At 41.0% G+C, this 15,497-nt stretch overlaps 1 protein-coding gene across 8 annotated transcripts in view; it reads right to left on the bottom strand.

Annotated features, from left to right (window-relative positions):
- Positions 1-15,497, bottom strand: part of GPATCH2L (G-patch domain containing 2 like) — a 61,304-nt gene that overhangs the window by 16,091 nt on the left and 29,716 nt on the right. For 3 of the 8 annotated variants that reach the window (XM_061429537.1, XM_061429539.1, XM_061429540.1), the window contains exon 7: positions 12,339-12,424. In XM_061429537.1, the coding sequence (XP_061285521.1) occupies positions 12,339-12,424 (86 nt within the window). Of the gene's footprint in view, positions 1-12,336; positions 12,425-12,775; positions 12,852-14,312; positions 14,364-14,408; positions 14,449-15,497 lie in introns of those variants that run through there. The other 5 variants (XM_061429538.1, XM_061429541.1, XM_061429542.1 and 2 more) reach the window with 4 other exon arrangements.

Here is a 15,497-nt window from a genome sequence, read left to right as displayed (position 1 = left end):
GCTACAAATGGCATTATTTCATTTTTTATGGCTCAGTAATACTCAATGTGTGTGTGTGTGTGTGCACATGCGCACAGTACACATGCACCTTCTTTATCCATTCCTCTATTGATATACATTGAGGTTGCCTCCATGTCTTGGTTATTGTAAATAGTGCTGCAATGAACACTGGGGTGCATATCTTTTCAAATTATGGTTTTCTGTCCAGGAATGGGATTGCTGGACCATATGGTAATTCTATTTTTAGTTTTCTGAGAAACCTCCATACTCTTTTTCAGTGGCTGCAATAAGTTACATTCCCACCAACAGTGTTAAGAAGTTTCCCTTTTCTGCATACCCTCTCCAGCATCTGTTATCTGTAGACTTTCTAATGATGGGCATTCTGACTGGTGTGAGGTGGTACTTCACTGTACTTTCAATTTGCATTTCTCTAATTATTAGTGATGTTGAGCATCTTTTCATATGCTTTTTGGCCATCTGTATGTCTTCTTCAGAAAAATATTTATTTAGATCTTCTGATTTTTTGACTGGGTTGTTTATTTTTTTGATATTGAGCTGCATGAGCTGTTTGTATATTTTGGAGATTAATTGCTTGTTGGTCACTTCACTTGCAAATATTTTCTCCTGTTCTATGGGCTGTCCTTTCATTTTGTTTATGGTTCTCTATGGTATGCAAAAGGTTTTAAGTTGAATTAGGTTCCACTTGTTTATTTTTGGTTTTATTTTCATTATTCAAGGAGGTGGACCCAAAAATATATTGCTGTGATTTAAGTCAGAGTTTTCTATGTTTTCCTCAGAGTTTTAGAGCATCAATATCTTACATTTAGGTTTATAATCCATTCTGAGTTTATTTTTGTGTATGGTGTTAGAGGATGTTCTAACTGTACACGTAGTTGCCTAGCTTTCCCCACACAACTTATGGAAGAGACTGTCTTTTCTCCATCGTATATTCCTGCCTCCTTTTATCACAGGTTGATCACAGATGTGTGGATTTGTTTCTGGGCTTTTTATCCTGTTCCACTGATCTGATTTCTGTTTTTGTGCCAGTACCAATACCGTTTTGATGAGTGTAGTTTTGTAGTATAGTCTGAAGTCAAGGAACCCACTTCCTTCAGCACTCTTTATCTTTTTCAGGATTGCTTTGGCTACTTGGGGGTCTTCTGTAATTCCATACAAATTAAAATTTTTTGTTCTAGTTCTGCAAAAATGCCATTGGTAATTTGATAGGGATTGCACTGAATCTATACACTGCTTTGGGTATACAGTACTTTGACAATATTGCTTCTTAAGAACATGGCATATCTTTCCATTTGTTGTGTGTCATCTTTGATTTCTTTCATCAGTATCTTATAGTTTTCAGAGTACAGGTCTTTTGTCTCCTTAGGTAGGTTTATTCAGAAGTATTTTCTTTTTGATGTGATGGTAAATAGGATTGTTTCCTTAATTTCTCTTTCTAGTCTTCTGTTGTTAGTATATAGAAATTCAAGAGATTTCTGTGTATTAATTTTGTATCCTGCAACTTTACTGAATTCCCTGATGAGCTCTAGTAGTTTCCTGGTAGCCTCTTTAGAATTTTCTATGTATAGTGTATGTCATTTCCAATTTGGATTCCTTTTATTACTTTTTCTTCTCTGATTGCCATGGCTAGGAGGCTGGTATGCTATTTCATTTCCCTGCTTCCACCTTCCTCTCAACCTAGACAGATCCTATCCCTGATTAAAGGACCAAGCTGAGTCAGTCTCACATCTGCACACAGCTTTCCTTGAACACTCTAGGCCTCATCAGCACGAATCATTATTTAACTGGTGTATAGGTATCTGGTTTCTCTAAGGAGGCTAACATCCTTGGGAACAGGGACCATGTTTACATTTATTTCATAATTTTCCAGTGACCTACCAACTTCAGCACAAGGCACACAGCTGACCCCCACTAAGTATCTGTTGACTAAAACAGATATGAATGAATAAAAGTTTTAAAAACAAAACTTCTCAATTGTACACTTATGGGGGATTCAAACAGTAATTTTTTTTAGCCATGCCGCACAGTTTGCAGGATCTTAGTCCCCTGACCAGGGACCAAACTCTGGGCTATGGCAGTGGAAGCACTGAGTCCTAACCACTGGACCACCAGGTATTCCCTAAAATGGCAAATTTTATGTTATGATATTTTAATACAACTTTAAAAAACACAGCCAGAGTACAAAGCATATACAAAAGACTCCAATAAAATTATATCAGATGAACTCCTAATTTGTAGTCCTAGCTGGGGAATCAAGTCTCATGGCTTAACAGCCTTAAAAATGAAACCTCACTCAAATCTAAGAGAATCTAGTTAGCAAGGCAACAAGACTACTGTTGAATAGGCAAATTTTCCTATCCAGAGGTCCCCAATCTGGCAACTTCCACAGTTTAAAAACATATGGGCATGTGCACCCACATGCTTCCCTCTCGCCCTCACACACACATGTATACTCTCTCTCTTTAAAACAGCAAAAGCTTAAGAGTCAATTCAACTTATAAACAAGAAAAAATAAGAATTTGACTGAAACCATAAGAAATATTTTAGAATGCAAAGAACTCTACAAAAGGCAGATATTTGCAATATAAAGCCTATGGTCCAAAAAATTCCACCTAAGTCACCTTTTATTGATCATTCGCATCTATATGGCAAAAGACTGTAAGTTAGGTACTCCATGAATAATTAATCCTGAAACCCCAAGTGAAAGGAAAGTATAAATGTGTAAAATAGCAGAAATGATCCATTTTTTATACCTTATGGAGTTCTGGGAATAAGTCTAAATCAGCATGCCGATTTAATAATAAGAAACACATAAGACAGAATGTCAGAGGTAGACAGGTCTAAATGTAGACATATCAATTGCCTTTGAAGTCAAAGACACAGGCAGAAAAGAAAGTGACACTACAAATTTTGTTTCTCCTCAAAACAGAGAAGTGTACAGAACAGAGCTTCTATTTTTCCCACAAGCAAGGTGCTTGAGTAAATACTATCCAAGCCCTTTGTTCTAGTTCAATCAAAAGTGAAAGCGAAAGTCGCTCAGTCTTATCTGACTCTTTGCAACCCCACGGATAGCCCGTGGACTTCTCCAGGCCAGAATACTGGAGAGGGTAGCCGTTCCCTTCTCCAGGGGATGTTCCCAACCCAGGGATCGAACCCAAGTCTCCCACATTGCAGGCAGATTCTTTACTAGCCGAGCCACCGGCGAAGCCCAGCTCAATTGTGCTTCTCCTGAAGAGCCAGAGAAAGGGAAAAGTCAAGCAAAGGGAAACAGTTTACAGCCATGCTCCTTTCTTCTTTACCTTAAGCTCACTGAAGGACTCACTAAAATGTTTTAGATTAAACATTAACCCCATTTCTTCAAACTAAACAATGTTATTAGACATCAAGACAGTGGCTACCCTTGAGCTGTGGCTAGTGGAAGAGGGACAGCCACTAGAAAAGGCTCAGGCAACTTGCGGGATTCTTTCTGGGAATGTTCCATTTCTGGATCTAGATGCTGGGTTACTTGGATGTGGCTTCATGAAAATTCATCAGGTGTGTATTTCTTCGTACACTTCTCTGTACGTATATTATCCTTCAATAAAAACTTTTTTAATTAAACTTTTTTAAATTAAAAACTATTGCTTCTTCAAGGTCAATGTTTATGAAATGCTAAGTTTTGACAGATACAAAATAACAATGATAAGAAAAACACTCAAAAGGGTTTTAAGGTAGTAATTCTCAAAGTATCAACTTGAGCTAAACAAAGCAAATACTGCCTTTTATTTACACACCGTCCATCATTTCACAGCTCTGTGTGCTTGATACATGTCAAGAAGATGGCTGAGGGCACGTATTATCACTCTTTATGGGCCTAGTCAGTAACATTTATCCCATATTTTCAAGGAATGACACATTTTGGAATAAAATTCTTTACATTTTAAACCATTTTAAATGGAAATGCAATGGTTTTTTAAATGCTTATTTTAGTAAAAATGAAAATAAGTATTACTTGCCTACTGTTCCGGAGAAGGCAATGGCACCCTACTCCAGTACTCTTGCCTGGAGAATCCTATGGATGGAGAGCCTGGTAGGCTGCAGTCCATGGGGTGGCTAAGAGTCGGACACGACTGAGCGACTTCACTTTCACTTTTCACTTTCATGCATTGGAGAAGGAAATGGCAACCCACTCCAGTGTTCTTGCCTAGAGAATCCCAGGGACGGGAGAGCCTGGCGGGCTGCTGTCTATGGGGTCGCATAGAGTTGGACACGACTGAAGCGACTTAGCAGCAGCAGCAGCCTACTGTTCTACACATAGTTATCCCCTGCAGTATATAGTGCAACATCCTGAGGAGGCCGCTGTGTGCTCAAGGTGGTCCTTGCAACACCTGCCCCCTGGGCCTTGCTTCCTGGATCCCCCACTGGTCTCTGCTCAGCGATGTTGAGGGCTTCGGGGTTAACTGTCCCTACGTTAGTTAAATGACTTCCGACTGCTAAAGCCTTCAGCCTGTCACTTCTCTGCAGTAAACGGTCTACTTCTACCATCTCATTCCCATTCCTAATTGTTATACCTTCAAAATTCATAAATTCCTCTTAGGAAAGAACTGGAGGCTTTCTGAAACCAGACAACACAACTTATTTTGTCATAAAAGTATGTAGTTCTGTGTGGACTGTTTCCTTTCTACTCAGGAGGGGAGTTTTGCTCCTTTCACTGTTCACTGAGTTTCTACCTGGTGGGGGAGATGATATGGTGGTGAATGAAACAGTCTCTTCCCTAATGGACTTTATAGCCTGGGCCCACTTCCAGAAGCCACAGCTTTCCCAGTTACAGAACCTGTATAGAAAGGAACTGAGGCAGCCCTAAAGAGACGTCACGCTCACTCCTAAAATTCAGGTTAGTGCTCCTTCCCTCTTAAAACATTTCTCTTAAGGCCATTTCCAGGTGGGAGAGTCATTTCATAAGAGGCAGAATAACTTCACAACTTAGGGCTGAGTAACAACAACAAAAATTGTGTTGTTTTCACTCTGACAACGTCGCTGTCTCCCAAAACAGGGACTGAAGAGGGCCAACACTCAGGTGAGGAGGCATCACAGAGGGCCAGGGAGCGGCGGGGGCTTCCCCTTCTCCTGGCACGCAGACCCCGATCCTTATCCACTGAGTGGCAGAAAATTTAACTACATTTCTTTTTTTAATTTTAACTCTTTTTTTTCCTTTTAAAGAGCAGTGCAAGTTGCTCTTGTATGGTGAACCATGTCCTGTGCAAGGAGGGAGGGAATCTTTCAATTACGCAGAGGCAAAAAAAGGCTAAGTACTAGTTAAGCTAAAGCCACCACCAAGTTAAAACTCCCTTCTCAACTGAAGTGATATATGGTTATGTAAGAAGCTTTTACAAAATACACATCTCCCACCACGCAGGGATGGAAGAAGAATCTGTAATATGTTTATTTTGAAATTCTACCTCAGGTAATTCTGATAAGCTTCTACCTACTGTGAAAATTACTGAGCTAAAAAAAAAAACAAACCTCCCAAGGCCAAGCTAGTCCATAAAATAGATCTAAATATTTAACTTAAAGAATAAGAGAGTGATTAAATGAATATAAATGTAGATGAAAAATATATTTATTATTCCCCAGTATGCAAGCAATTAACCCAGAGGAAAGACAGGCCACGTTCGCTCTATTCGTCTGATCTGGGCCTCAGTGTTCCGGGCACTGCTTCTTTCACAGCATGAGTGCTGGGTCAGAACTTCTCCTAAAAGCATCACATTCAGCAGCATTTGCTGAAAAGCTCTGGGGGTGGTGTGGGTGGAACGAACATTAAAAACATTAAATGCACTCTTTAAAAATTCTTACTTCAGGAAAAAAAATCACTAAATTCACATTGTAACTGTGAAGGTGAATGCTGAAGATTAAAAATTAATTGAAAGAGTATTCTGTATATTCACACGTAAACACAACACGTCTATTTTATTTTTTACTGCAGGTAACTGAAAAGATCAGGTGAGTTGTTAAAACTGCAGTGTTACTTAGGAAACTGGGCAGGTCACTATGTCCTTGGGGCAGGAATGTACTTTTAGGGGAAGAAAAACTTACTTTGAGAAATACATGCATGTTTAATAGAACCAATGTTGGCAAAAAATAAATAAATAACTGAAGTGACTGCTTTAGATTTAGAACAAAGAGGTTTAAAGTCATTCCTAAGGAAAGAGAACAGTCTTCTGTCAACAGCAAGCTAATTTTTAAGGAATGGTTCACCTTCAAAAAGCACTCATTTTAAAAACTCACTGAAAAGTTCACGTTTTGGTATGAAATAAAAATAAAATTTATTTTAAAAAGATATTTATTTGCTGTACTTCTCCTTTAAAAACACACAAATAAGTAACATCAGGAAAAAACTATTGATATTTCTAAGGACCAAAGGTCATATACATCATATATTCCAATTACTCTCCTCAATTACTAATCTATTCACCTCAATTATTTTTAACAAAAATTTATGAAGGCCTACACTGTGCTGGGTACAGAGGTTACACACAAAATGACTGAGCCAAGGGCCCGTCCACCAGGAGCTCACAGCAGAGGGAGGGAGGCCGACGCATAAGGCGATACGAGACACTGAGCTGTAATCAAGGAGCAAGGAAAGTGAGAGGGGAGAATGAGGGAGAAGAGGAGGAAACCTCAGGAGTACAGACCCCTCCTCACATGTGATTTTACCTTCAGGGTTACGTGACATTTATTAGACACCCAGTCGGGGAAATATATCTTCACAGACTTGCACATTTGACAGGACCCAGGCCTATGACACTAGAAACAGGAGTGTCGCAGTGAGGAGAGAAAACCACCTCCCGATCAGAGGACACAAAGGAGGTTTTAGGAAGAGATTCTGGCAATCCCACTCGTGTTTTCACTCAAACCAAACCCTCAGCAGTTTGTGACAAACTGCTCGCCAGCACCTGAACATTCTCTGTAATCTACTTACTTCCCTTTGCTGGGCGAAGGCTGGCATCTCATGCCACCCACAGGAGTAGAACAGTTCCATATCCGTTGGAAGGATGGGTATATTACAGTAGCAAAACAAGAGAGAGAGAAAATGCTTTCATCATTCCATACCTGGCAGTAAGATGCCAGCTGGCTGAGAGCTGCTATAAACAAGACAGTCCAACAGAGGACAAAAGATTCCAGAAGTGTGCACTACAGAATGCGAAGTCCCGGTAGGAGCGGGCAGCCGTGTGGACAACGTCACAGCACAAACACTTCCTAACACAGGACTGAAACCAAGCGCTGAAGAGGTGAGCGAGAGCTACTGTGCACCACAGCATCCCCAGCAGAGAGAGGACTAATAAAAGGTTCTTTCCCCTAAGCCCCGAGGTAAAACCTGAGGCTGTTTACTATGGCTCCAAAGGTCAAAATTAATAGCATGAATTGAGTCTTCTTTTTGCTCTTTGAAACTCCTTGTCAAGTGGCACAGCCAGCTGGGCACACAACTCTGATATGCAGATCATAGCGTTTGTGAACAGATAAAATGAATTACAATGAGTGCAGACTATCATATTTCAACTAACAGGAAGGTCTCTCTCTCTTTCACCCAAGCACTGTCCAAATGCCTTCTCTTATAGTCCACTTGGGGTCATTTTAAACACCTCAAGAATCTATACTAAATATTCATTAGCAAATGACTCTGGAAGCCAACTCAAGGTTTGTAAAACTGCAGTTATCCTTAGAACAGGGTAGTGTAGTTAACTATATAACAAAAATAAGTATTAGCTACCAGTATGCTAAATATTCAAGTATATTATTTCATTTTGATCCCGACCAGCCCCCAAAATATTGATATTTTCATTTTCAAGGTGAGGAAATTGAAGTATGGGGAGGTTAATTCTTTTGTCCAGGTAAAAGCCAAGACTCCTATCTGAGTCTGCCTTAAACTAATATGAGATTAAAAACTTAAAAGAAAGAATAAAAGAAATGGTGATACACTACAAAGTGATCACCCAAAATAGAGGAAAGATCAGGAAAGTCGAAGAAACTCAAAACTGCCTCAAGATATTCAAAAACTACAACCGGCGACTTGTGCATCATACAAAGAGATGTAGCAATTTATAAGTTCCAGTTATGGTTCTCTAAGACAATAATGGTTTAAAAAAAAAAAAACTACCTTTCAATCAATAAATCTCTCATTTTGGAAAAAGCTGCCTACAGCACTAGTTCCTTATTACCATTCTGGGACTGTGTCCTTGACAGCAAAACCAGCGCTTCTACCAGAACACCAATCACACCATCTGCTGTTTGAGCAGCAGCAATTCTTAGCACCGGCCCCCGGTCTTACTACTTTAATAGCAACAGCCCAATACCAGCAACCAAACCCAAACAGCTGGCTTACGAATTTTATCTATATACACCCTGCCCACGATCCAGCTACCCACACACTCACCCATCAACTCTGCCCATTTGCCCACCACTAAGTGCTGGACCCTACTGCTCTCCTCCTCACCTGCAGCAGTTCTCCAATGCTAAGAGAAGCCCAGCATTGTCCCTTCCGTACAGAACTGTGCTCACAACACCCAAGCACAGGACAATTATGAAATGGGCTTTCCTGTTAAGTAAATTACAAAGCATCGGTCGTAAAACCATATGCATCTCGGGCAACAGTTCCCAAGCCTGGCTGCATGTTAGAGACACCTGGGAGCTCCAAAGCACTGCCAGTGCCCGGGCCTCATCCCAGGCCAATTGGATCAGGATCGTGCCAAGTGGGGACCAGCCTAGATAGACTTTTTTTTTTAAGCTTCTCAGGTAATTCAAAAGTACAGCCAGGGCTGAACACCAGAAAACTTCAGTATTTCTAGGGCGGTATTTCTGAAAACCTCTTAGCCCACAAATGAATCAGTGGTACAAAGACCACACAGGTTCGCTCTCACTGCACCCGCCATCTGGGTGGTATTAAAATGACACATTGATCACATTTCTCTTAAAATCACGTCCCCATTATGTCTTGTTTATGGCAATGGAAAGCTAACAAGAGAGTACCTTGAGGTCACTCACTGCCCCCCAGCAGCCCCCAAGCCTCACTTGGAGAAGGCTCTAGCAGTGAGGAGGTGCTTGAGGAACCCTCCCTCTCTCGCAGCTGAGTGTTTGGGGGGGGGAGTTGAACTGGTCCCATCCAGGCAGGAAGCAGCCTCAGCTCAGTAACCCGACAGGAGGAAACCTGCACAGTTCAGGCATGATCATCAAACTCTTTGTGCTCTTACAGGAGAGTAATTATAGGCATGTGAAAAAAGGGAAGCACTCCCCGAGGAACTCTTCCTCACATGCTTCCCAAGAGGCAGTAGGGCCATTAAAAATTCCATGATGAAGAGGAAAAACAGCCTGGGAACAGCCAGGAGGCAATACAGCAAATTAATACACCAGGCCTCCTCGGGGAAAGCTGTGATAAAACAGGAAACACTTCTCTCTTCGCAAAATAAAATTATACCGCTAATGATAACATAGTCACCACACACACACGCACAAATCGTTCTAATGATGGGTGTGAAATTCCCAATGCTGCCCAGATGCTTTGAAAGGAATCTTTACAGCAAATAAGATGAAACAAGAAAAAGACAAAATTTCCATTCGAAACAATTTTTAATGTGGTCACTCACCTGCCTCTTTCCTGCCACCACTGCTCTTTAACATCCTTCCCTAGGTGCCAGGTTTTGTTAAATGGTCCACTCTTTGCAAAGCCCACCATCCATTTCTGAATCTGATAGCACCCGTCAGCCACACTGGAGCTAGGCTGCTCCTTCTCTGCTGACCCCTTGCCAGGCAGGGACCTCGCTATTAAGGAAAACAGGGAGCCCCGTGGGAAGTGACTCATCACCCACATTTCCTAAAACCTGTGGAGGTCACTTGTGCTGACCATTTCCCACAGATCGGGGGTTCCCAAACTTTATTGCTCGTGCGCCCTCAGTAAAAAAAATCTGAACACTCCTTATATATGTAATACATACACATAAAAATATGTGCTGCTAGACTAATGTATGTATAACTTAAAAAAATTTTTAAAGCATAAGATAATAAATAAATGTAAGTTTAAAAATGTTCTTCCCATGCCCCAAAGAACCTTCATGTTTGCAACCCCACTTTGTATCCACTGACCCAGGAATGATGCCAGGCAGGACAAGCATGAGCTGTAAGTGTCCACACTCTCTCATCCTGCTTTCAGCAATAGTCTGAAGCAATAAGCACTATTTCCACAGAGCTGAGTGCACCAGAAACACAGCCTCGGCTTCCTTATGTTTCCAAGTCTGCACGGCTTGGAAGAGAACCACAAGCACGGCCGGTAAGAGAACAAAGATAATGATGTGGATAATGAGACGCACAAAGAAACACGAAGCTCACACCCACTCCAACCAGGATGAGGCCTTAGAGGCAATAGGAGGCCTGACAAAGGCATGGATACACCAATCTCAGCACAGCTCAAGGCAGCAGAAGTCGGGGGAGGAGGACAAATAGTCCACTTTCAGTATCTGACATGACATGGTTTTACTCACAGAGTCTTCCTGAAGAGCACACGTGGACATTATTTTATTTGGTATTAAAACAAGTAGCTGGAGGGCTGCTTTCCTATGGACTGAAATTTCATCTTCCAAGACAGCCTGAGCACTACCACCTCTAAGAAAAGCTCCCTGAGCCTGAGTGAGGAGCTGCTCTTCTGAGTTGCTATCACTCTGGTGCACACAATACCTGTCATTCCTAACTGTAGTTGTCCATTTCTACACCTGACCCTCCCATGAGGATATAAGCTCATTTAGGATAGTATTAAATATTTAAACAAAGTGCCTGGCACATAATAAAGTGTAAGGAAGTGAAAGTGTTAGTCACTCAGTTGTGACTGACTCTTTGCGACCCCAGGGACTGTAGCCCACCAGGCTCCTTTGTCCATGGGATTTTCCAGGCAAGGATACTGGAGTGGGTTGCCATTCCCTTCTCCAGGGAATCTGTCCCACCCAGGGATGGAACCCGGATCTCCTGCATTGCAGGCAGATTCTTTACCATCTGACCCACCAAGGAAAGCTTCCAAGGAAGGCTTCCCAGGAAGGCACATAGTAAGGACTCAGCAAATGAATGAATGAATGATGGCTAAATAGCATGCGACTAAGAAAAGGCCTTACAGTAGTTTACTAATATCCCCTAATTTTCCAAGCTCTTACTTAACACCATGCGTGATAGTCTCTTTTTTCAAAAGATTTTTCCTACTGAAATACTACTTTTCCAGTAGAAGGTCAGGCAGGCGGTTATAGTGCAGAGTTCATTATTATAGGCCATAGCAAATATCCTAACTATATCCATGAAAAAAATCATTTCTTTGTGCAGCCTGCCCCCCAAATCTATGAATATATCCACTTAACAATGTGTTAGGAAGAATAAAGAAAAAAAAATCATTGGAACCTTGTAAAGAAATTCTTTGTGCCACGAGAAATAATAAAAGTTCTATGGTTCAGCCTATTAGCTGCTCCTTATGCACAATAACCCACTAGGGCATGCCATCATAGAAACCATATTTACTCTGCATTCACCCAACTTGAGAGAATGTATATTCAGAGGCACTGATCTCATTCTGCTATGCAAGTGCAGGATTTATCCTGACAAATTCATACTGAATGCCCCGTAAGCGCCAGACACTGTGTTAGGCGTGGGGGACGGACGTATCAGGGAACAAGACAAGGTCCCAGCGCTCTGAAGCTTATAGTCTAGTGAGAGACAAGGGGAAAAGTAAGAAGAAAAACAAAACAACAATAAAGTCATTAGAGACTGTAATTAAAGCTCTAAAGCAAAGAGAGAACGAGCGGTGAGAGGTGCAGGCAGGCACTTTTACACAGGATAGCCGGAGGGGGTCCTCCCAGAGGAGGCGGCCCCAGCTGGGGTGAGAAAGAGCCAACCACAGGAAAAGCTCTAAGACGGTAGTCCAGCAGAGGGAACACGTGTCGAAGGTTCAGCGGCAGGAAAGAGTTGTGAATCTGAAGAATAAAACAGAGCTCCCAGGCACAGCTGGATCTCTCTCTCAGTGAGGAGGAAGCAGTCTATGAAAGGAGGCTGGACAAGAAGGCAGGAGTCAGATCACAGAAGATGAGTCAGAACTTAGGTCAAAGCTGAGGTTTTAAATCATACAGTAAGCCATGGGACCACAGGAAAGATAACTTCAACACTCTGCCTCAGTTTCTGCCTCTCTAGAACAACTCCTGACCTCAAAAAGTTGTTGAGAGATCAAAGTGGACAGTATACACTAACATACTTTAACCTGAAAAGGCTTATAAAAGGACAATAGTATCATCTAGAAAAGACAGTCACTAGGACACAATTACCTGGCAGAGCAGTGCGCTGGTGAACACCTTCGGTGAGAAGCGTCAGCAAGAACATCCAGGGAGTAAAGGGGAGAGAGAGGATTAAACTGCAGAATAAATGAGATTATTTCAGTAAGGCTTACATGAAACAGACCTGATCCTAAAGGGCTACCTGCTACTTGCTTACTTTTCCCCTTTGATTATTCAACTCTCCTGTCACACCACAGACACCGTTCAATCAATCTGTGCACAGTCAACAGTGTACCCACAAATGTAGCGTAACTAATCTAGCCAGCCTCAAAAACAGGCTAGTCCTTGGTAAGCAGCAATTTTTCAAAAACTTCTGATACATAATAATTACTTAAGCGGCAGAATACAGTACTTTCTAACTGACATAAAGGGAACTTATGCCTACTGATTTGCAGCCCTTGTTCCCAAGAATACTAGCATGAAATTACCTTGTCCTTATCCTGGCAGAGGTTTCCAGTGAATAACTGGTTAGCACAAACCAGCAGCAGTGTAGTGGAAACAGAACTAGATTAAGAATTAGAATATCCAGCGTTTAGTTCCAGCCTGCCACTGAGTTGTCATATACTAAAAACTACAAAATCTCTTTGGGCTTTACCATCCTCATCTGTAAAACAGATGTATCACTATCTGTCTTACCTATTTCATGGGATTACTGTGAGGGCTACATAAAATATTACTTTTGGTTTAAAGTAATTTCAGTTTCTCATCTGTAAAACACCTATTCACCTCAAAAGGGGGTTGTAAGGATCAACTGGGAACTATATAAAAGTACGTCACTTTATGTTGGCTAGCCTTCTTTGGATTTTTTTCTACAGTAAATACTCCCCCCGCCCCCACATTTCAGAAATAAATATATATGAATACCAGAAGAACAGTGAATGGTGTTAATCATCTCAAAAGAACTTAAAAAGTACACAAATTAAGCAACTGTCTGTCAGAGGTTCCAGTTCCAGTGCTGTATGACTTTGGGCAAACGGTTTAAACCTCGTTTGTACATAATCCATCTCATCTGTAATTAACAGATCTGGATGAGATGATCATCATAGGTCTCTCTGCCTTTAGATTCTGATGCAAACACAATTAATACTCTAGCGTAGCAGTTCCCAAACTGTAGTCTCTCACATTCCACCTTAATGACTATCTACCAATCACCTGCTCTACTACTTATTTCATATTTTCCTGCATATTAAGCTTTACTCAGCATTGTCATCACTATATTTCTGTGAAATAACAAGTTTGATAAAATGATTACATTTTTCTAATATAAATTATTGTAACTAAAGTAAAAACTGTGTATCCACATGCCATCTAAAATCATATAAATTCATACCAGTTAGGTCTAACACTGTTCTAGTTCATTTTGAAATAGTAACTTCAAGGCGAAAATGCCAAGTCTAAAAAGTATTACCAACTTATTAACAAGATAATAAGCAGAAAAACCAAAAAACCTATCAGTATTCGTCTATTTTACAACTAATCATCAAGATGAAACAAACTCTCTCGCAACAAAACACATAAAGCTAGGACATTAAAGGAACACACTGAGAGCCACTGTCAGCAATTTTAAAATCAGGACCCTTATAAAGGCCTAGATACGCCGAGGGCCCCTCAGGGGTAGCCAGAGAAAAGAGTAAGAGGCTCTAAGGCCTCAACCCCATTTCAGCCAAAGCAGCTCTACCTTCCTCTGCTTCAAGTGTTTAGGATTCAACATTGCATTTCTCAGCATGGGATGCTAATACTGAACTAAAAAATAGGCAAATGAAGTTCATTCTGATTTTTTACTGCAAAGTTCAAAACCAGAATAAAAACTGGATTCCTATGAAATATGTCACATATAATAAACGGAAGACCACAGCTGAACCTAAAAAGGTGAAGGGACTCTTGTTCCTACTAGTGGATACTAAGATACTTGTGGAAAACAGTTCTCCAAGAAAATCAGAATAACATACGGAACACGAGCCTTACCTCATGTGCACAAGCAGAAATGTGAGGAAAACCAGAAGCCAAGGCTTTTTTCTAAAGAAAAGGAAATCAAATGATGACAAAGAAAAATAATCTTACCTGATTTCGTTCTCTTTTCCCAGCTGATGGTAACCAGAAACTACAGAGAGGGAGAGAATAAGAGGAAAGAAAACAATAAAAGAAGTGGTGAGTGAAGTTGCTCAGTCGTGTCCGACTCTGCGACCCCATGGACAGTAGCCAACCAGGCTCCTCTGTCCATGGGATTTTCCAGGCAAGAATACTGGAGCGGGTTGCCATTTCCTTCTCCAGGGGATCTTCCCGACCCAGGGATCGAACCCGGGTCTCCCGCACTGTAGGCAGATGCCACCAGGGAAGTCAGAGAAGTGGTACGAACATTATTAGAGACGAGAAGATAAAAAAGATATTGGATTAATGAAGTGAAGAAAAAAGAAATGAGGGGGAAAAAAGGAATCAGAGGAGAAAAGGAGACGTTAAATGTGTATGAACTTTTTTTTTTTTTTTTTGCAGAAAATGACTCTTCAAAGTAAAAAGTCAGGATACAGAAGACTGGACACTAAAACAACTCAAGGCGATGGTGTGAAACCAATGCACTCTCAGCTGTGCGGTGAGAACAGGATCCCAGTTCAACAAGGGCACAGACCACAGCTTGTCAATTTTATAACAAACAACCAGGCTGGAACGATACAGGATCACAATTGGACACTGACCATGACACAAACTAGAGACACCAAAGAGCCAACTGTGTTAGGGGGCAAGGCTGTCACAAGAAAAGGCAGAATGCTACACACAGGCTCTCCAGTAGCACTTATCACAGTAGTTAGAACAAAAAGATATTTCTTTGTCTAGATGCCTAAACATGGGAAGTGCATACAGAAGAGAATACAGAAGCAATCACACATTTTGAACAAAAAAATTTTAAGAGATGGAAGAAGTGATTTAAAATACAACATTCTCATTAGAGGCTACTTTTACAATGTAGCACCTAGAGACATAAAATGCAAAGAAATAAAAACTAGTCTAGAAAGGAAAAACTAATCACTCTCATGAACTCAGCATGTTAGCCATGTTATAAAGTACCAATCTTTAAGATGACCTCATTCAGCTCTACAACAGAATTTCCAGGTTTCTTCATAAAATGTTCTTCTGCGCTCTCCTCCAAGGAACAGG

The sequence above is a fragment of the Bos javanicus genome, chromosome 10 (genome assembly GCF_032452875.1).
Source record: "Bos javanicus breed banteng chromosome 10, ARS-OSU_banteng_1.0, whole genome shotgun sequence".
Taxonomy (NCBI): Eukaryota; Metazoa; Chordata; class Mammalia; order Artiodactyla; family Bovidae; genus Bos; species Bos javanicus.
The sequence above is the reverse complement of the archived record's forward strand: the minus strand, read 5'-3'. Positions and strand labels throughout refer to the sequence as shown.